Raw genomic sequence first — 22,203 nt, 5'->3', positions numbered from 1 at the left:
TCGGGTTTTTCGAGGTTTGGAGAAAATTTGTGGATTTTCATTGATTATGGTTGCATGTGGGTAAAGATGGGATTTTTGGGTTATTTGATGAAAATGTGATGTTTTGGGCCGATTGCATGTGAATTTTCTGGCTGTTTATGCAGGTTTTTGAAGAAATTTTCGAACTTGGTGAGTTGCTGCTGGGTATCACGCCGGGCGCAGTTCTTGGCGCCGGGCACGTGACCACCAAAGGGCTCCATTGGGCAAGCCCGCCGGGGGCAAGGGTGTGTGCGCCGGGCGAGCTTGAGGATGTGAGCCTCTGGATGGCCCACGCCGAGCGTGGTTAGACCGCGCTGGGCGCGATATCATGAAGTAACTTGGCATTTTGGGTTTTTGGTGTGGCGCCGGGCGTGACCACGTCTCACCAGGCGTGGAGACTCCTTGGGAGTCTCTGCTAGAGGTGGCGCTGGGCGCAATTGGTATTGCGTCGGGTGTGAGACCCTGGGAAGGTCTCTGCCTTCCTTGCGCCGAGCGCGGAATTGGCACGTCAGGCGTGTGAGGCTCTTTGGAGTCTCTACCTCCTAGCACGCCGGGCGCAATTAGAATTGCGCCGGGCGCATTTTAGCCCTGGTACTCTCTGGTTGGGCCACACTGGGTGCGACCAGGAGTATGCCGGGCGCGAATGTGATGTTCATTTATATGCTGATATATGTTGAGAAATGCTGATTAATGTTGGTATATGTTGAGCTGAGATGCTTTTGATGTATGATGTTAAACTGAATGATGATATTGCTGTGCTGTGAGCTGTTATTGTTGAATGTTGAGCTGATTTATAATATTGCTGTGCTGTAAGTTGTTTGAGTTGGGTTGTATGTTGTTTGAGTTGGGTTGTATATTGTTGAGCTGTGTTGTATGCTGATATAAACTGTTGTAGGCCGTAAGGCTGAGCTGTTGTAGGTCGTAAGGCTGAGCTGTTGTAGGAGATCTCCGAGTTGATATGCGTGACAATGCATTGTGTTTTTACTGCTGTTATTGCTGAATGATTTGAGATGTATGCTGATGATTGTTGAACTATATGATATGCTGATAGTTGTAACTGTTCATATTTCTTATATATGTTTTATATGTTGATTCTTTTCACTAGCTTACCCTTTGTTGTTTCCATGTGGTTTGGACTGCAATGATCATACTATGTATGAGAGCAGAGCAGGGTTAGGTTGGTGTTCTGAAGTGGGTCTGCAGCTGGCAGATGGAGTTTATACTTTTGTTGTTTTTGGCCACTAGTTTGGCTAACTTGGATGTATTTTGTACATTGAGCCCCAAGCTAGACGTATTGTATATATTTATTTTATATATGTATGCTCTTGTCTGTGTAGTGATGTGTTGTGAGCTGTGTGTGATGGCTAGGCGGGTCGTTACATCAACCATTGAATTTAAAGTTCTTAATGCATAGATCAAGTCTGCAAAATTTTAGAAAATTTGAAAATTATTTAATACTTCATTTCATTAATTAAAATTGACGGATAATCATAAAATTATTTTATACATTGATTTGAATTAATGAAACGAAGTATTAAATAGTTTTCAAATTTTTAAAAAATTTGTAAATTTGATCTATGCATTAAAAACTCTAAATTCAACGGTTAGATCGTTGAAATTTGATGTAGAACATGAGTTATTGAACGGAGTAAGTCCAGATAAACTTACTCCTAAAATAAACGGATTCCTCCTCACTCTCTATATATATATATATTATTTTTGCTTCACTAAACTAAGTGTAAATGTAATATACAATATAATTACTCATTTGAGTTGGTACAAATGGTGAGAGATTCTCGTTGCTTAACTAAATGGTATGAGGATCAAATTTTGACTCTTGTGAATGTAAAAAAATTAAGGTGAGAGAAAATGTCTACTTACATGCAAGGTTGACCCTACGTGTTGTTTATAGGTGCAACCACCTCGGGCCCTAATTAAAAAAAAAAAAAAATATATATATATATATATATATATATATAATTGAAATAATTTTTATATTACTTTTAAGAAACTTAAATATGTTTTAAATTTCTATAAAATGAACATGTTTTTATTTTGGTTCTTATAATTTTTATTTTCTTATCATTTTAAGTAAACATTAATTTTTGTGTCTATAAAATGAACAAATTTTGATTTTAGTCCTTATAAAACATTTTCTTTTAATTTTCATCTTCTAAAATCTAAATTTATTGTCTTAGTCCCTAATTTTTTAAGTTGATAAATAACATTTATTTCAAAAGTCTATAATTTTTCTTAGCTAAGATAATATTGCAAACAATTATAGTACCACCTAAGATGATCATTTATTCTTATAATAAATATATAAGTAGTTGAAAATGATCATAAAATAATATGGACTAAAATGTTTCAAATTTTATAGATGAAAAACAAAAAAAAATATTTATAGGGACTAAAATCAAAATTTCTTCACTTTATATAAACTATATATTTTAGTTATAAAATTATTACTTGTACAACTATTTTTTTTTTTTATATTTCTAACTATAAAATTGTGATACGATTATAATTTTTTTATTACTAGCTTTTTTATCTACTATATTCATAAAAAAGTAAAATATGTTTTGATTGTTTTTGATTTTTATAGAATTTTTCATGTTTGGATTTAGTCCTTTAAAATTTTTTCCCTATTTGATTCTTTGAATTTAGAGATATATCACTTTTAGTTTTTAAAGTTACTTGTAAAGACCGTGTAATAAACTATAGTATAGAAATAAATTAAAGAAAAAATATAGTACATCTTTTTTAGATTTGATATATAACATTATGTTATTTGTTTAACATAATTAAACATGTCATTTTTAAATGTATCATGCATTTAATTTATGTTATAAATATTTATATTTTAAAATATTTATATATAAGGATTCATACTAATAAGTTATTGGTTTAAGTGGTATTAAACTTGGTCTTCGTGAATAAAGTATCATGATAATCAATCAAGTTCTCTCATAAAGATTAGTCATCGATAAAATCAATATTATTAACATGATTATCAAAAAAAATATATATATAAATTTATATTTATCACTTTACCTAAAATCTATAAAATGTCAAGATTAATCCTACTTACATGATAAAAAAAATACACAAACTAATTTATTTATTTTTCATGGTAATAGTTAATGCCAATTTCTTTTTCTTTTTCTTTAAAATTTTATTTACTAAAATGATCTATTATCATAATTTCACATTCTAGTTTAATGATTTACTCTAAACAGAACTCAATATCTTTGGCCAAAGTTAACTTTTTTGACTCATTTTACTGTTACACGTGCCTTTACGTTGTCCAACTTATTTTATATATTTCTTGATAATTATGCATAGATATGAATATCAATTCTCCGAAGTAATAACTATTTTTTATTAACATTATGAATTTCTTTTAATATAATTTATTCTATACTTTGGGAGTTAAGGTTTAAATCTTTAATTAAAAAATAGAAATAATTATTAGTTAAGTAAATTAATGTGGATGCAACTAATTTTATATTTTAAAATATATAAATTATATTTTTGAATTAAGCTAAATCAACTCTTATATATTAAATATGAATATTTTTTTTTGTATGAAAGTATTTTTATGAATTTTTTTTCGACGAGAGATTTTAGGAATTGAATTTTTATTTAATTTAATTTTTATTTCTTAATTTTTAATGAATTAAATTTTAATATTTTTAAAATAAATTATTGACAAATAAAAATAGGGTTAAATGTGCTTTTGCTCCTTCAAAATTTAACCCTATTTGATTTTAGTTCGCAAAATTTATATAATACCTATTGTTAATCATTTTTTTAAAATTGTTAACTTTTGTTGTTAAAATAGGATACATTAGCATCCAAATAACCATAAATTTTATTAACATGAATTTTTTTAATTTAAAATATTAATTATTTTAAACTTAAGTTAAGTTTTGGGGATAAAAATTAATTTTATACTTAAAACTTTTCACTATTCTCATAGACATAAGCATGGAGTTTCTAGTAATTCCTTTTTTACTTGAACAAAGAGTCTTCCATTGAATTCTAATAAAATCTTCTCACAAACTCAAAGCAAAGTCCTTTTATCCATAAACGTTTGATTTAATTGTTTAAGTTTCAAATTCTCAATTTTCAACGACATTGTTTAACTCTAAGCAGCTCTCGAAACCCTCAACATTTTAATTACTTTAGGCAATACTTATTTTTCTCTCTCCTTAAACTTTAAGGTGTTACCTTTTAGAAACGAGAGACCCATGACTTCTTATGCTTTGAAGGTGAAAGCAAAATAGAGAAATAAAAAACAGAATAGGACACTTCTAAGACTTTCATGTTGGGTTCGAGAGTGAATAATGACAAATTTTAGGTGTAAAATTAATTCTTATCCTAAATCTTAACATAATGATAAAATAATTAATATTTAAATTAAAATTGTCTAATGTCAATAAAACATTAAAACTAATAGTGATTTGGGTACTAAGGTGACATATTTTAACATAAAAAGTTAACAATATTTAAAATAAAAATAAAAATGAGTATTATATAAATTTGAAGGAGTAAAATCAATAAATTTTCTTTTAAGTAAGAATTAAAATCAAATAGAGCCAATTTTTTATGACTAAAAATATACTTAATTCATAAAAATAATTTCATACTATAATATAAGTTATTCATAAAAAACTACAATACAATTTATATGTTTAAACATTTAAAATAAAACATATTATTTATTTATATATAATTTATTATAAATTTTTAGCTGTATAATAAATATTTAATGTGTGGTGTGTAGATTCCAAAATACTAGTATATAAATTAAACCCATACCATAATTTTGTTTTCTGAAACTAAAGATACCGCATGTGTAGTGTATGTAGTATATTATTTAGGTAGCAACCACCGTTCAGTTCTATACATAATGACCGTAGTTGGCACTTCTAGATATTCCTCACTGGTCATTCACATTTTCGTAGCCCACACTTCTCCAACATATATATATATGAGTTAATGCAAAGCAAGCTTTGGAAGGCAAGCCAGTTGAAATTCTCGTATAGTAAAGAGAAAAAAAGGTATATTTAGAAGTGATGACACTAGTATCATAGGTGTGGGGAAGTAAGAATGGCTATGGACACTCCACTATTGTTAGATAACAACGAGGAGTCAGGTGATTATGTTGAGGAGGGGAAGCTATGGAACTTGGTTGAGAGATTCGGGTTTGAGTCGAAAAAGCTATGGAAAATAGCAGGCCCCGCGATTCTGACTTCTTTATGTCAGTACTCGCTTGGTGCACTCACTCAAACATTCACTGGCCTCGTTGGTGAGCTCGATCTTGCTGCTGTTGCAGTTGAAAATTCTGTTGTTGCTGGCCTCGCTTTTGGGATCATGGTATCCAAACTCTCTTTTTTTCACTCTTTTCTATTCAATTTTCATCCTGGTATTAACTAATTAAGGGACGGAACGGACTCTTACTGCTGCCAAAATCTGACTTTGATTCCCATTCAAAATGTAAAAGTCTTAGTTGATATTTGTTTATAGGTAAATATTTTTTTTTATTTCTATAATTTTACTTATTTTATTTTTTAGTTTATGTAGTTTAAAATAGGTATTTTTAGTCCCTAAACTTATTTTTTAATTATTTTTAATTTCTGTAACTTAAGATAGATCTTTTTAGTTTCTAGCTTGCAGTTTTGAAATCCTTTTTTGTGTTGACGTGGTAGATTTAATTTAAAATAACTCTAGCAAAATAAAGTCGATATTAAACATACAAAATTCAATTAGAAAAGGATTCCAAAACAGCAAGTATAAGAACTAAAAAGATCTACTTTAAATTATAAGGACTAAAAAAATAAAATAAAAAATAACTTTAGAGGGACTAATTAGAATATTTTAAATTATAAGGACTAAAAAGTAAAGTAAGTGAGATTGTCGGAACCAAAAAATATTTTAACTCCTTAAATTAGAAGTTCATTTACAATTTATGAAATAAGTTTTTATAGATAGAAATTAAAACATAATATACGTAGATATACCATGAGATACAAATTTGATATGGTTGTCTAAGTATGAAAATATATAAATATTCTATTAAATTTTATGAATTGTAATCAAATATTTAATCATAAGAACTAAATTACAAGTATATAAAGAAAATGAAGGATTGAATTACATTCTTTTAATTTAACTATCTAATTGAATTTTTTTTTAAAAATTTAAATATGTATTAAACTTAAAAAAAAATCTTATGTCACTATTAATGTGAAATTAATGAATTGTTTAGTTGGGAATGGGGAGTGCCTTGGAGACACTTTGTGGGCAAGCATACGGTGCGGGTCAGATCAGGATGTTGGGAGTGTACATGCAAAGATCATGGGTCATCTTGGTCACCACTGCCCTTGTTTTGGTGCCTGTTTATGTTTGGTCTCCCCCCATCTTGAGGCTCATTGGAGAGACTACTGAGATCTCAGATGCTGCTGGTTTGTTTTATACTTCCATTCTATCATTATACTATATGAAGATTATAGTGTACTAAAATATATTAAATTACTTTTAAATGACTGGTCCTGCTATTTTATGAGTTCGGTGAAATAATAATAAAGTCATCTCATATATCTAAAATGTAAATAGACATTCTATAAAATATAGTCACAATTTTATTAAAAATAATTGTATTAAACAAATAATTTAGTTTCAATAATTTTTTTAAAAAAAATTATCACATTTTTCATTCAATTTACTCATGTGTTATAGACTATTATCAATAAAATTTCTTAGTCTCACATTAAGTTTTATATTATGAGGGATTATAATTACACTTGTGTAACTTTTACTAAGTATTACACTGCCTAATAACTTTATATTAATTGTGAATTTTGTAAATTCAACTGTTAGATTGAAAGTTCATATCACATTATACGTATATATTAAATTTTGTTAAAATTGAATAATAACTTAAAGGTAATCAAAGTGTTCATATTTTAATGTATTTTGAAATGAATATATTACGTTAATTTTATTTTATAAAAATGAAGTATCAAATCATCTTGGACTAATATAAAATTTTGTATATATGATCTAAATGATATGAACTTTCAATTTAATAGTTAGATTTACAAAAATTTACATTTAATATAAAGTTATTAAGCGGTGTAATACTTAGTAAAAGTTATACCGATATAATTATAATTACACTGGTGTAACTTTTACTAAATATTACACCGCTCAATAACTTTATATTAATTGTGAATTTTGTAAATCCAACCGTTAGATTAAAAGTTCACATCTCTTAGATCATATATACAAAATTTTATATTAAATCAAGATGATTTGATACTTCATTCTTATAAAATAAAATTGACGTAATATATACATTTCAAAATATACTAAAATATAAACTATTTAATTACTTTCAAGTTATTGTTCAATTTAAATAAAATTTAATATAAACATATAAAATGATATGAACATTTAATCTAATAATTGAATTTACAAAATACATATTTAATATAAAGTTATTTAACATATAATACTTAATAAAAATTATATCAACGTTATTATTCACATTTTCAATAAACGCATTTAACTTTTATCTTAACAGTTTATACATTGGATTCGTTTCTTTTGTTTCTCCCTCTCACGCATGACGCACCCTAAAAGTCAAAGTTTTAGACTCTGTTATTTCTGCTGACTGGACATAGTATTAGTGTGTAATGTGAGATAGACTCATACCCTCCATCCACCGGCACTTTTACAGTAAACAGTGATTAGTTTAATTTTCCCTCGTGTTTGGCTGGAAACACTTTTAAATATTTACTACGGTTTACTTGTAATTGATACGAGACGTGATTAATTTGGTGTATAATGATTTTTTTAAAAGCTTTATGTTATCTTATATAATAAAAAAATGGAATTGAAGTCATAAATTAAATAAAAAAGAATAATTATAAATCATATTTGTCCATTATCACTTTTAAACAAACAAAAAATCGTAAATAATGAGATATAAAGAAAATTTAAAAGTATTAATAATGTGTTTGGAGTAATGGTGTTGAATGTTCATGTATGTATCAATATTGTTACAATTATTAGGAGCAGGTTGTATTATTTACTTCTACTCTGTTTTGGTAGGAAAATTTGCTCTATGGATGATACCACAATTGTTTGCATATGCTGTAAACTTTCCAATCCAAAAGTTCTTACAGGCACAGAGGAAAGTCCTGGTGATGTTATGGATATCAGCAGTTGTTTTGGTGTTACACACTTTTTTTAGTTGGCTTCTTATATTGAAGTTGGGATGGGGCTTAACTGGAGCAGCAATTACTCTAAACACATCATGGTGGTTGATTGTCATTGCACAATTGTCGTACATTTTCATCACTAAATCAGACGGAGCTTGGAGTGGATTCACATGGCTAGCTTTTGTAGACTTGTTTGGTTTTCTAAAGCTCTCTTTGGCTTCAGCTGTTATGTTATGGTATTTTCTCTATCTTCATTTTCCTTTCATTTGCCCAAATATGATGCTAAATGTTAATTAACTCTTCAAATGGAATATGGCAGCTTGGAGTTTTGGTATTTGATGGTACTGGTGGTCATAACAGGGCGTTTGACAAATCCCCTGATTCCTGTTGATGCCATATCTATCTGGTAAAAAATTCTCTACCCTCCCTCCATCCCTTTAAATTCTTATGAGCACTCATAATATAAAGTAGTTTTACTTTTACCCTATAGTATATGCATTGTGATGCTTCGCTTAGTAAATGCTTATGCCACCATATCATCCCAACTGCCACTATATTGATTTGAGTGAACATAACAAAATCGAAGAACAATATCGGTTACTAATACTTGTTTCCATCTTTACAGTATGAACATAAATGGCTGGGACACCATGATCGCAATTGGGTTCAATGCTGCTATAAGGTGATAATCTGAGTGATTTAGTATCCTTGTATTCACAGCTGGCAGTAGCATATAAAGGTTACTAATGAATATTCTGAAGTACTTAAATTGTTTTAACTTATGGACAGTGTGCGAGTATCAAATGAACTGGGGGCTGGAGATTTCAAGGCAGCAAGGTTTGCAGTGTGGGTGGTTTCGATCACATCAGTGTCTATTGGTATTATTGTCATGATCGTAGTGTTAGCAACCAAAGATTATTTTCCCTACTTGTTTACCACGAGCGTTGAAGTTGCTAATGAAACAACAAAACTTGCTGCTTTACTCGGTGTCACAGTAGTTCTGAACAGCCTTCAACCGGTCCTATCCGGTTAGTCTCACAAGACATTAAACTTAGTCAAATTACATTATTCAATTAAGATGACACTTTTTTATCTTATTTTAATTTTATACTTTTGTTGACCATGGTTTTAGGTGTTGCTGTTGGAGCTGGCTGGCAATCTCTAGTAGCATACATCAACATTGGGTGCTACTATATTGTTGGATTACCGGCAGGGATAGTCTTGGGATTCACATTTGGTTTTGGAGTAGAGGTACTCAATCAATTTTCATTATTCCCAAGTTGTGGTAGACCTATTATAGTGAAGGTGGATAGATATATTTTTGTTTTATTAAATTATTAGTGTATTTTAAAAAATTTATATTTTACATCTCTAATTTTATATATCAAATTCACATGATTTTTTTTTTATATATTTATGTTTTATTCTTTATATATATATATATATATATATATTATTAACTTTTATTTAAAAAAAAATTGTTTCACTAATCTAGAATCTTGAATTCACTACTAATCAAAAGGGATACATAATCAACGTTATTATTAATTATTAATTCACTTTAAACATGATATGAGAGTTAATTCCAATAATTTATTAGGCTTATTGAGTTGATACGGGACTAATTAGTTACAAATGTTTAATTTTATAAAGTTTATGTTCTAAATATTTAGTTCTCAATGAAAAGGTTTTGAAAATTTTACATCAACTAATGAAATACACAAAGTAATATATAATTAAAGAAGAATTCTTACTTTATAAGTTAATTTGTAAGATTGAATTAGATATGAAATCAATTTTTTAATAATCTTTATTGTTTGTTGGTGGTGATTGTTTTATAAATTATTGTTGTAGTATCATGGTTTGCTTTTTATTCTTAATGTTTATGCTGCTTGCGCAATTCAGGGTATTTGGTCAGGAATGATTGGAGGCATAGCTTTGCAGACCATAATCCTTATAGTCGTCACTTCAATAACCAATTGGAAAAAAGAGGTAGGAGTTTTTGCATATTTAGTACTCTCTCATGTACTAATTGAGTTAGGGTGATATGAAATAAGAATTAGCATTTTTCTTTTGTTTACAAATAAGTAAGCTATTATTTGTTAATTTATTTTGTTGCGAATGGAATTCACAGGCTGAACAAGCAGAGAGTCGCGTGAAAAAATGGGGAGGATCAATTGTGAGCAATGACTACAACTAAGATAATGAACATGAAAGGCTGAAAGTGTGTCACACTCGCATGACAGCATTTACCTCAAATTTTTAGTAGTCGAAGTATTATTCTCTTTATTAACTAGTCCTTAAAGCGAAAACTAATTATGTTGGTAGTTTTTAAAATCAAAAACCTATTTTAGCTTCTATATTTTGAAATTTTTGATGTGATGAAAATTTGGTGTATGCACGTAGATGACGTGCAACCCGTAGTTGAAACCTTTGTACCAATGTTTTTAAATTTGAATTCATCGTTGAATCGGCTAAAATACTACTATTTTGGGGTTTATTAGTTTAATTATGTTGATTTATGGTTGAGATTTTAGTTAAACTAGCAATAATATATAGTTAATTTTTTTATATAATTACATAGCTAATAAAGTAACATAAAATTATAAGAAAATTAATTTAAGTAAAATTTTAAAATACAGGAAAAGGATCATATTATATGTCCAATGTGGCTAGAGATTAACAATAATTAAATAAAATCGATGTGTATATACAAAAAATTATTATTAACAATAATTAATTAATGACAATAAATTAATTATTTTTATTTTATTTTTTAATAAAAATATTAATGATAATAAATAATAGTTACTAAAAATATATTTATAAAAATAATTATTAAATGACTGGTAAAAAATAAGGGTAATTTTTAATTCATTTTATTAAGAAAAATTTAAATCTTACATCAACTAGAGATAAAAAAATTAAAAGTATATAAATGAAAGACGTATAATTCTCACCTTACAAACCAATTTTGTATGTTAAGTTGGCCCATAATTCACTATTTTAAGACGATATCAAAGTTATCCTTGATCTACTCTGAAAAGGATTACCCACCATTGATACACGCACTAAGTCAATTAGAAATACTTTCTTAAACTTTTAGTAATAATAATAAAAAGTTATAAAATACGTATTTATAAACATTTTAAAACTAATATTGGTGACCATTATAAATATCAATAAAAAATGTAAAAAAAAAAACTCATATTTTTTTAAAACTATTATAAAAATCTTTACTAGTATGAAAAATAATTGTTATTAAATATTTTACTAACACTGCATATAATAATAAATGTAAAAATATTGGTAAAATATTTTATAATCATTTTTATCATCACTAAAAATAATATTAAATAATATTAAAAGTCTTTTTTATTGTAACAAAGAGATCATATATGAGTTTTTACCTGTTTAAACTTGTTTTAGAATATAAAATTAACAATAGTTATTTAAAAATGAATATTCTTCCATATCAATTCTTACCAAGGTTTAATATGTTTTTATTTGTTTTACTCTCATTTTAATAATTATGCTTTGGGGGATGGGTAGAGTAAATCAAGTATTAAGGTTTCTTTGAAAGATGGAGTGAATTTACAAGAAAGACGAGCCTTGCTCTTGTATGAGTCAATCAAGGCATATTTCTTTAGTTAGAATTAGTTTAGGATTGAACCAAAAGAGAATAAAACAAATAATATTATTATTTAGGTAGCAACCACCGTTCAGTTCCAATATAATGATCGTAGCTGGCACTTATAGATATTCCTCACTGGTCATTCACATTTTCGTAGCCTACCCTTCTCCAACATATATATATATATATATATATATATATATATATATATATATATATATATATATATATATATATATATATATATATATATATATATATATATATATGAATGAGTTAATGCAAAGCAAGCTTTGGAAGGCAAGCCAGTTGAAATTCTGGTATAGTAAAGAGAAAAAAAAAGGTGATAATAGTATCATAGGTGTCTCGTTGGGTGGGGAAGTAAGAATGTCTATGGACACTCCACTATTGTTAGATAACAACGAGGAGTCAGTGATTCGGGTTTAGGGTTTAGGGTTTCCAAGAATGTGTGTACTCGCTTGGTGCACTCACTCAAACATTCACTGGCCTCGTTGGTGAGCTCGATCTTGCTGCTGTTGCAATTGGAAATTCTGTTGTTGGTGGCCTCGCCTTTGGGATCATGGTATCCAAATAAACTCTCTTTTTACCAAAATCTGACTTTGATTTCTATTTAAAATGTGAAAATCTTATTCCTAAATAAATTCTAAATATCTACTCTTTCACTAATATAAACAACACCAAAAAAAATATATTAAAAAATTAGTTTAAATCATTTAATTTTGTTAATTTCATTTAAAAATAATTTATTTTTTAAAATTATCCTTCCTTAGAACACTGAAAATATATACAATCTCAATTAAATGTAAGAATATGTTAGTAATGGTATCATTAAATAGGATGAATTTAGTTTAGATTTGTTTGTAGGTAAATATATTTTTTTATTTCTATAATTTCACTTATTTTACTCTTTAGTGCATGTAGTTTAAAATAAATATTTTTAATTCTTAAATTTATTTATTTTTAATTATTTTTAGTCCCTATAATTTAAGATAGTGGTAGAGGTTTTCAATTTTAAGAGAATAAAACAAAAAGTCTCAATAATAGACATTGTTACTAAGGATACAAAAGAGGTATGAAGTATTCAAAGATCTAATTTATAGTAATTCCAGTATAATAAATTCGACATTAGATACACAAAATTTAGTTAATATCTATGTCACGTCAACACAAAAGAAACAATATTACAAAAAAAATAACGACAAAGATTAGAAGGATTGCAAAACTACAAGTATAAGAACTAAAAATATCTTTTTTAAATTATAGGAGCTAAAAAGATTAAAAAATATATATAGAATGAGACTAAAAAGTTCTATTTTATATTGTAAGAACTAAAAGATAAAATAAGTGAGATGGTAGGGACCAAAAAATATTTTAACCCCTTAAATTAGAAGTTCATTTTCAATTCATGAAATAAATTTCTATAAGTAGAAATTAAAACATAATATATGTGGATGATATCATGAGATAAAAATTTGATATGGTTGTTTAATTATGAAAATATAAAAATATTCTATTAAATTTTATGAATTGTAATCAAATATTTAATCATAAGAACTAAATTACAAGTATATAAAGAAAATGAAGGATTGAATTACATTCTTTTAATTTAACTATCTAATTGAATTTTTTTTAAAAAAAATTAAATATGTATTAAACTTTAAAAAAATCTTATGTCACTATTAATGTGAAATTAATGAATTATTTAGTTGGGAATGGGGAGTGCCTTGGAGACACTTTGTGGGCAAGCATACGGTGCGGGTCAGATCAGGATGTTGGGAGTGTACATGCAAAGATCATGGGTCATCTTGGTCACCACTGCCCTTGTTTTGGTGCCTGTTTATGTTTGGTCTCCCCCCCTCTTGAGGCTCATTGGAGAGACTGCTGAGATCTCAGATGCTGTTGGTTTGTTTTATACTTCCATTCTATCATTATACTATATCAAAATTATAGTGTACTAAAATATATTAAATTACTTTTAAATGACTGGTCCTGCTATTTTATGAGTTCGGTGAAGTAATAATAAAGTCCTCTCATATATCTAAAATGTAAATAGACATTCTATAAAATATAGTCACAATTTTATTAAAAATAATTGTATTAAACAAATAATTTAGTTTCGATAATATTTTTTAAAAAATTATCACATTTTTCATTCAATTTTTTTTTATAAGCAAAATAAATTAAGGGGAGTACAAGGGGTACTCCAACCCATTACAAAATACAAAGTTACCTAAACAAAATCCAATGTAGTCCATACAAAAGGTAATCACCATATTGTAATGTCTACCACCATTACAAAAATAGGACCATAAAATGTCATTAAACAAGTTCAGTAATCAGAAAACCAAATACAAAATTAACACCATGGTGTGTACAGAATCAGAAAGAATCATTATTCCAGAAGTTAAGGCAAACACCAGGGGAAGAAAATCACGTTGAGAATGGGTAAAAAAATTACTTATCTTTGGTCTTAATCTAGTTCCAGCTACGTAATTTGATTAATTCCACTAAATCTGTAATTGCCACCACCTTGTCTTTAAAAATGATATCATTTCTAGCAAGCCACAGAGACCAAATTGTGGCTAACCAAACCACAGACCACCTCATCCTATTTCTACCACTACATCTACGAAATCCAATAAAATGAGAAAAATTTTCATGATAAGAGTTGTGTAAAACTATTGAAACACCAAACCAAACAAAAACAGATAACCATACAGAATAGGCATAATAACATCCGAATAATAGGTGAGAAGTATTTTTCAAATCTTCACCCACCAAGCATTTCCACTAGCAAAAATATTAAGAACCTTCTACTTAATTAAGTTGCATCTGAATAATATTAAGAACATTTTTCATTCAATTTACTCATGTGTTATCGACTATTATCAATGAAATTTCTTAGTCTCACATTAAGTTACACATATTTTTTTTTTCTCTTTATAAATATGATAGCTTATTTTTAGTTTTTTTTGGTATAATTTGAGTTTTGGTTGTATTTTTTCAGTTGATTTTCTATGAATGAGTTAGGCGGAATGGGTTCACTCTAGTTTATGAGATCTAATTCACTCTAATAAAACGAAAACTAATAATCAAAATATTGATAAATTTTAATCTCATCAAATTTTAATTTAGAATTTAGATATAAAAATGAGAAAGGAAACAAAATATTAATTTGAATGCATTTATAAAATAAAATATTTTTTTCCGTATTATTTTATAAAATTCACCTTTTAATTTTCATAATTACAAATTTTTCATTTTAGTCTCAATATATATAATTTTTTATTTTAATTCCTATATTTACATTAAATTTCCATTTTATTCTTTACAATTATTTTTAATATTTTTTATATTTACATAAACTTTTCTTTTTAATTTCTATAAAAATAGTCAACAAAGATTAAAAAAATAAAATGATATATATATATATGTATTTATTTTGACTAAAATAAAATATTTTTAATTATAAAAATTAAAAAGTAAAATTGTTCGAACTATAGAGTAAAAATTAGCCAAATTTTATAAAATAAATTATAATAGTTTCATGTAAATTTACTGTAACCAATATTAGTTGGTATTAGTGGTTAGAGTTTGTACTCCTTAACTAAATTATTCAAAGTTTGATATGGAATATATTATGTTGAAAGAAAAATATTTATCTTCTATGTTTTCACTATATTTAAAAGAAATTACTTTGTATTAATATTATAATATAAAAAAATAGTATACATATTTAGACAAGAGCATTTCTCCATCAGGCGTACCTTCTTTGAGTAGGAGTGTACAAACACTCCAAATTGATCTAAATCGATTTATAATCAAACTAATCCATATTAAAAAATTCGATTCATTTTAAAAAAAAAAATCTGAATCGATCTACTTTATAAAATTAATTTAGTTATTTGATCTATTTTTATAAAGTAGATCAATTTAGTTCGATTTGATTTTTTAAAAAAAATTAATCAATATATGAATAAAAAATAAATAACCGCATCCCATTAAACTGATCCAATTTAAAAAAAAAATTGATTTATAAATTTATTTTATAAAAAATGAATTAATTCGGTTTAATATAAATTTTTCAATGATTCAATCTTGGAACACTCCTATATCTGAATCTGGGCCATTCTCGCACTAATTATTTTTATGTGGTCCCCAGTCCTCTTGACCCTTATGCATCCTTGAATTTCAACGGTGAATGGTGGGTAATAAATCGTGGTTTTGTTAGGTAATAGTCCATGTCTATTACATAGTACCATAAATGTGTATAGTATATGAGACTTTTTTTTTTTTTTTTTATGACACGGACACAGGATAATTTTATTTCAAAATTACTTAAATTGCATAGAATTTTAATAACTTTTTAAAATGGACAAAGTTATTATTATGAACGAAGATTTTCAAATAGAAATTACAAGTATGAGTAGTGAATTATCACCTTAAATATAAACAAGTCAAGTAAAAAATGAAATAATAGAATAAATAAAATCGTTAATAATATCAGCAACTTTACTTTTATATTTATTTTTAAATAATAACATATAAAAATTATAATTATCATCTACAATTAGTATAATTATAATATTTTTTAAGCTAAATTACATTTTTAATCTTTTTATAATATTAAATTTATAATTTTTTTTGGTCTATTTTTAAATTTGTAATTTTAATATGTTAATTTTATAAAATTTATAAACCTAACATTAAATGTTCATTCTTTAAGTTTATAAAATTCATAAATTTTTGTTGGTTAATTATTAAAATTGTAATGTTCATTGTAACTTAAATGACATAATAATTAATATTTAAATAAATTACACTTTTAATTCTTATTTTTATACCATTTTACCACTTTTATATAAAAATGAAAACTAAAAATAAAATTTAACCTGAATATTATTAAATATTAATTATTAGGTTATCTCCTTAACGTCAAATTATGACAAATATTATAATTTTATTAACGAATAAATATCTAATGATCAAATTGTAAATTTTATAAATTTAAGAGATTAAAATTGTGAATATAAAAATAAAGAGACTAAAATTTCTAATTTGATATTATAAAGAAATCAAAAGAGTTATTTAATATATTTTTAAAATACATCTAGGTGTAGCTTCCTAATTTATCCCTTCTAAAAAATAAGTAAGTGTAAGTTACCAAACTCTTTTTTTTTTTATTTTTTAAAAAATAAAAAAAGTAAGACATATATATCATGAGGAGGGTTATAATAACATCGGTGTAACTTTTACTAAATATTACACTGCTCAATAATTTTATATTAAATGTAAATTTTATAAATCTAACCGTTAGATTGAAAGTTCATATCACTTAGATTATATATACAAAATTTCATATTAATCCAAAATGATTTGATACTTCATTCTTATAAAACAAAGTTGATGTAATATATTCATTTCAAAATATAATAAAATATAAACACTTTGATTACCTTCAAGTTGTTATTCAATTTTAACAAAGTTTAATATACACATATAAAGTGATATGAACTTTCAATCTAACGGTTAGATTTAGAAAATTCACAATTAATATAAAGTTATTGAACAGTATAATACTTATTGTAATTATAACTTCTTATGTATCATATATGGATTATAATTATTGAATCACGATTTCTAATTCGATTATTTATTATTACTTATGAAGGAAAACAATTATAAAATAGTATAAGCATGTTTGAATACGATAAATGTTTTTTAAAACTTTTTTTACTGAAAAATATTTATTTTTCAATGGTGAAGTTATAAAAAAAAACGCATTTAACTTTTGTCTAAACAGTCTATACATTGGATTTGTTTCTTTTGTTTCTCCCTCTCACGCATGACGCACCCTAAAAGTCTACGTTTTAGACTCTGACACTCTGTTATTTCTGCTGACTGGTCGTTGTATCAATGTGTAATGTGTCATACCCTCCATCCACCAGCCCCTTTACAGTAGACAGTGATTAGTTTAATTTTCCTTTGTGTTTGGCTGAAAACACTTAAATATTTACTGTGGTTTTCTTGTAATTAATACGTGACATGATTAATTTGGTTTGTAATGATTTTTTTAAAAGCTGTATGTTATCTTATATAATAAAATAAGAGTTAATCACGTATAGATAGCTAATTATGCTATGTCACTGTAAATAGGTGATTAATTCATAAAATAAATTAGAATTAAAGTCATAAGTTAAGTAAAAATAATAATAATTATAAATCATATATGTCAATTATCACTTTTTAAACAAACAAAAAATATAAAAAATTTTAAAGTATTAATAATGTGTTTGGAGTAATGGTGTTGAATGTTCATGTATGTATCAATATTGTTATAATTATTAGGAGCACGTTGTATTATTTAGGGGTGGGCAAAAAAAACTAAACTGAGCTGAACTGAACTGAACTGGTGGTGAACTGTACTATAAAAAACTGAACTGTTTGTAAAAAAAACTGAACTGAACTGTTTAAAAAAAAAACTGAACTGAACTGTTGTAAAGTTGAACTGTACTGAACTATAAAAACTGAACTGAATTATAAAAATTGAATTATTTTTATAAAAGAATAAAAATTAGATGTGTTTAACATGTTATGTCTTAATAGATTAGCTCGATAGTCTAATAACCAAAATTTTAGAAAAAAAGTTATTTGAAAAAAAATTATATCAATTTTGTTAAACTTAACGGATCAATTGAGCTATGTTGAACTACTTATTTTTAGGCTTAAAATTCACTGAGTTTGTTTGACTTAATTTTATATTTTTTTTCCTTTGAAAAATTTAAATAAAATGGAAAATAAAGTAAAGTTGACAAATGTGTCCTATTTTGATAGATCAATGAGTCAAAATTGTTCAATTCAAAATATCATAACAGTTTAGTGCAGTTTAAATTGCAGTTCAGTTCAAGTTTTTATAGTATAGTTCAGTTCAGTTCAATGACACAAAAGAATAGTTCAGTTCAGTTCGTCTGAACTAATATTTAGTTTAGTTCAGTTCATATGAACTACTTTTAAGTTCAGTATAGTTTTTATAAGTTCAGTTCAGTTCAGTTCGTTTTGCCCACCCCTGGTATTATTTACTTCTACTCTGTTTTGGTAGGAAAATTTGCTCTATGGATGTTACCGCAATTGTTTGCATATGCTGTTAGCTTTCCAATCCAAAAGTTCTTACAGGCGCAGAGGAAAGTCCTGGTGATGTTATGGATATCAGCAGTTGTTTTGGTGTTACACACTTTTTTTAGTTGGCTTCTTATATTGAAGTTGGGATGGGGCTTAACTGGAGCAGCAATTACTCTAAACACATCATGGTGGTTGATTGTCATTGCACAATTGTCGTACATTTTCATCACTAAATCAGACGGAGCTTGGAGTGGATTCACATGGCTAGCTTTTGTAGACTTGTTTGGTTTTCTAAAGCTCTCTTTGGCTTCAGCTGTTATGTTATGGTATTTTCTCTATCTTCATTTTCCTTTCATTTGCCCAAATATGATGCTAAATGTTAATTAACTCTTCAAATGGAATATGGCAGCTTGGAGTTTTGGTATTTGATGGTACTGGTGGTCATAACAGGGCGTTTGACAAATCCCCTGATTCCTGTTGATGCCATATCTATCTGGTAAAAAATTCTCTACCCTCCCTCCATCCCTTTAAATTCTTATGAGCACTCATAATATAAAGTAGTTTTACACTATAGTATAGTATAGACATCGAAATTTAAATGCATTGTGATGCTTTGCTTAGTAAATGCCACCATATCATCCCAAGTGCCACTATATTGATTTGAGTGAACATAAAAAAATCGAAGAGCAATATCGGTTACTAATACTTGTTTCCATCTTTACAGTATGAGCATAAATGGCTGGGATGCCATGATCGCATTTGGGTTCAATGCTGCTATAAGGTGATAATCTGAGTGATTTAGTATCCTTGTATTCACAGCTGGCAGTAGCATATAAAGGTTACTAATGAATATTCTGAAGTACTTAAATTGTTTTAACTTATGGACAGTGTGCGAGTATCAAATGAACTGGGGGCTGGAGATTTCAAGACAGCAAGGTTTGCAGTGTGGGTGGTTTCGATCACATCAGTGTCTATTGGTATTATTGTCATGATCGTAGTGTTAGCAACCAAAGATTATTTTCCCTACTTGTTTACCACGAGCGTTGAAGTTGCTAATGAAACAACAAAACTTGCTGCTTTACTCGGTGTCACAGTAGTTCTGAACAGCCTTCAACCGGTCCTATCCGGTTAGTCTCACAAGACATTAAACTTAGTCAAATTACATTATTCAATTAAGATGACACTTTTTTATCTTATTTTAATTTTATACCTTTGTTGACCATGGTTTTAGGTGTTGCTGTTGGAGCTGGCTGGCAATCTCTAGTAGCATACATCAACATTGGGTGCTACTATATTGTTGGATTACCGGCAGGGATAGTCTTGGGATTCACATTTGGTTTTGGAGTAGAGGTACTCATAATCAATTTTCATTATTCCAAGTTGTGGTAGACTTATGTTATAGTGAAGGTGGATAGATATATTTTTGTTTTATTAAATTATTAGTGTATTTTAAAAATTTTATATATTATATTCCTAATTTTATATATCAAATTCACATATGATTATTTTTTATATTTATGTTTTATTTTATATATATATATATATATCATTAATTTTTTTTTTATTTTTAAATTGTTTCACTAATCTAAAGTCTTGGATTCACTATTAATTAAAAGGAATACATAATCAACATTATTATTGTTAATTCACTTTTAACATGATATGAGAGCTAATTTTAATAATTTATTAGGCTTATTGAGTTGATACGAGACTAATTATCTACGAATGTTTAATTTTATAAAGTTCATGTTTTAAATGTTTAGTTTTCGATGTGAAAAGATTTTGAAATTTTTACATAAACTAATAAAATATACATAATAATATATGAGTTAATCACCTATATACTGGTAGTGTAAAGTTTTTTTACATTAGCAACTAATTATATTTTTTAATTGTGTCATGCCACTATAAATACATTTATTTTTAACAGTAATATGACACAATTAAAAGATATAATTGATCGGAAGTGTAAAAAAATTTTACACTGACAATGTATAGGTGATTAACTCATAATATATATGAGTAGATAACAACTCTTATTTCATAAGTAAATTTGGACGATTGAATTAGATATAAAATTAATTTTTAATAATCTTTATTGTTTGTTGGTGGAGGCATGGCTTTGCAGACCATAATCCTTGTAGTCGTCACTTCAATAACCAATTGGAAAAAAGAGGTAGGAGTTTTTCATATTTAGTACTCTCGCATGTACCAATTGAGTTAGGGTGATAAGAAATAAGAATTAGCATTTTTCTTTTTGTTTACAAATAAGTAAGCTATTATTTGTTAATTTATTTTGTTGCCGATGGAATTCACAGGCTGAACAAGCAGAGAGTCGCGTGAAAAAGTGGGGAGGATCAATTGCGAGCAATGACTACAACTAAGATCGAATGAACATGAAAGGCTGAAAACCTATTTATTAAATAATCTTCCACATGAATTCTTACCAAGGTTTAATATGTTTTTATTTGTTTTACTCTTGTTTTAATAACTGTGCTTTGGGGGATGGGTAGAGTAAATCAAGTATTAAGGTTTCTTTCCGAGATGGAGTGAATTTACAAGAAAGACAAGCCTTGCTCTTGCAAGGGTTAAGGCATATTTATTTAGTTATAATTAGTTTAGGATTTAATCTAAGAGAGTAATCATTTACTAAAGATAAAATGGAAAATTGAGGGGCTAGTTTACTTTAAACATATTTTAATTTCAAAAAATGAATCCACCATTTCTTCTTTAATACAATTGAAAGCAAAAAAGAAATTATTATGTATTTTCATCTTATGATGGCTTGATAAAAAAAATAGAGAAAATAGGTTATGAATTGAAAATATGAGATAATTTTACGATGTTATCTAATTAGAAATTATTATGTATGGTAAGTTTGTTGATTTTTACAATAAATAACTAAAAAGACATATTAACACTAGTTCAAGTGGTATTAAACCTGATTTTCTTAAGTAAGATCTCGAATTTGAGTCTTATGTATAAAAAAAATTATTGGAGGGGAGACCCATCAAAGGTGGACCAACCAAATTCTCCAACAAAAATTAACCATTGTTGAAGTTGTTAAATACTTCATGCCAATAATTTTACACAATCATTCAATCACAAATCACTATGTATAATGAATTTGTTAACTTTTATGATAAATAAGTTTAAAAAAAAAATCATACCTATAGTTAA

At 27.0% G+C, this 22,203-nt stretch overlaps 2 protein-coding genes across 2 annotated transcripts; both read left to right on the top strand.

Moving 5' to 3' along the window:
• The first annotated feature begins 4,938 nt into the window (after positions 1-4,938).
• LOC109815207 (protein DETOXIFICATION 33) lies at positions 4,939-10,749 on the top strand. Its single transcript, XM_083063507.1, has 9 exons — positions 4,939-5,400; positions 6,293-6,488; positions 8,140-8,485; positions 8,569-8,655; positions 8,875-8,931; positions 9,039-9,277; positions 9,382-9,500; positions 10,155-10,241; positions 10,384-10,749. The coding sequence occupies exons 1-9, from the start codon at positions 5,134-5,136 to the stop codon at positions 10,447-10,449; spliced, it is 1,464 nt and encodes a 487-aa protein (XP_082919633.1). The 5' UTR covers positions 4,939-5,133; the 3' UTR covers positions 10,450-10,749.
• Positions 10,750-12,167: 1,418 nt separating this feature from the next.
• LOC109815209 (protein DETOXIFICATION 33) lies at positions 12,168-21,566 on the top strand. Its single transcript, XM_083063508.1, has 9 exons — positions 12,168-12,466; positions 13,611-13,806; positions 19,004-19,349; positions 19,433-19,519; positions 19,748-19,804; positions 19,912-20,150; positions 20,255-20,377; positions 21,126-21,199; positions 21,342-21,566. The coding sequence occupies exons 1-9, from the start codon at positions 12,464-12,466 to the stop codon at positions 21,405-21,407; spliced, it is 1,191 nt and encodes a 396-aa protein (XP_082919634.1). The 5' UTR covers positions 12,168-12,463; the 3' UTR covers positions 21,408-21,566.
• The last annotated feature ends 637 nt before the right edge of the window (positions 21,567-22,203 follow it).

Source organism: Cajanus cajan, chromosome 9, assembly GCF_000230855.2.
Source record: "Cajanus cajan strain Asha chromosome 9, NIPB_CcT2T_4, whole genome shotgun sequence".
NCBI classification, from domain to species: domain Eukaryota; kingdom Viridiplantae; phylum Streptophyta; class Magnoliopsida; order Fabales; family Fabaceae; genus Cajanus; species Cajanus cajan.
The sequence above is the reverse complement of the archived record's forward strand: the minus strand, read 5'-3'. Positions and strand labels throughout refer to the sequence as shown.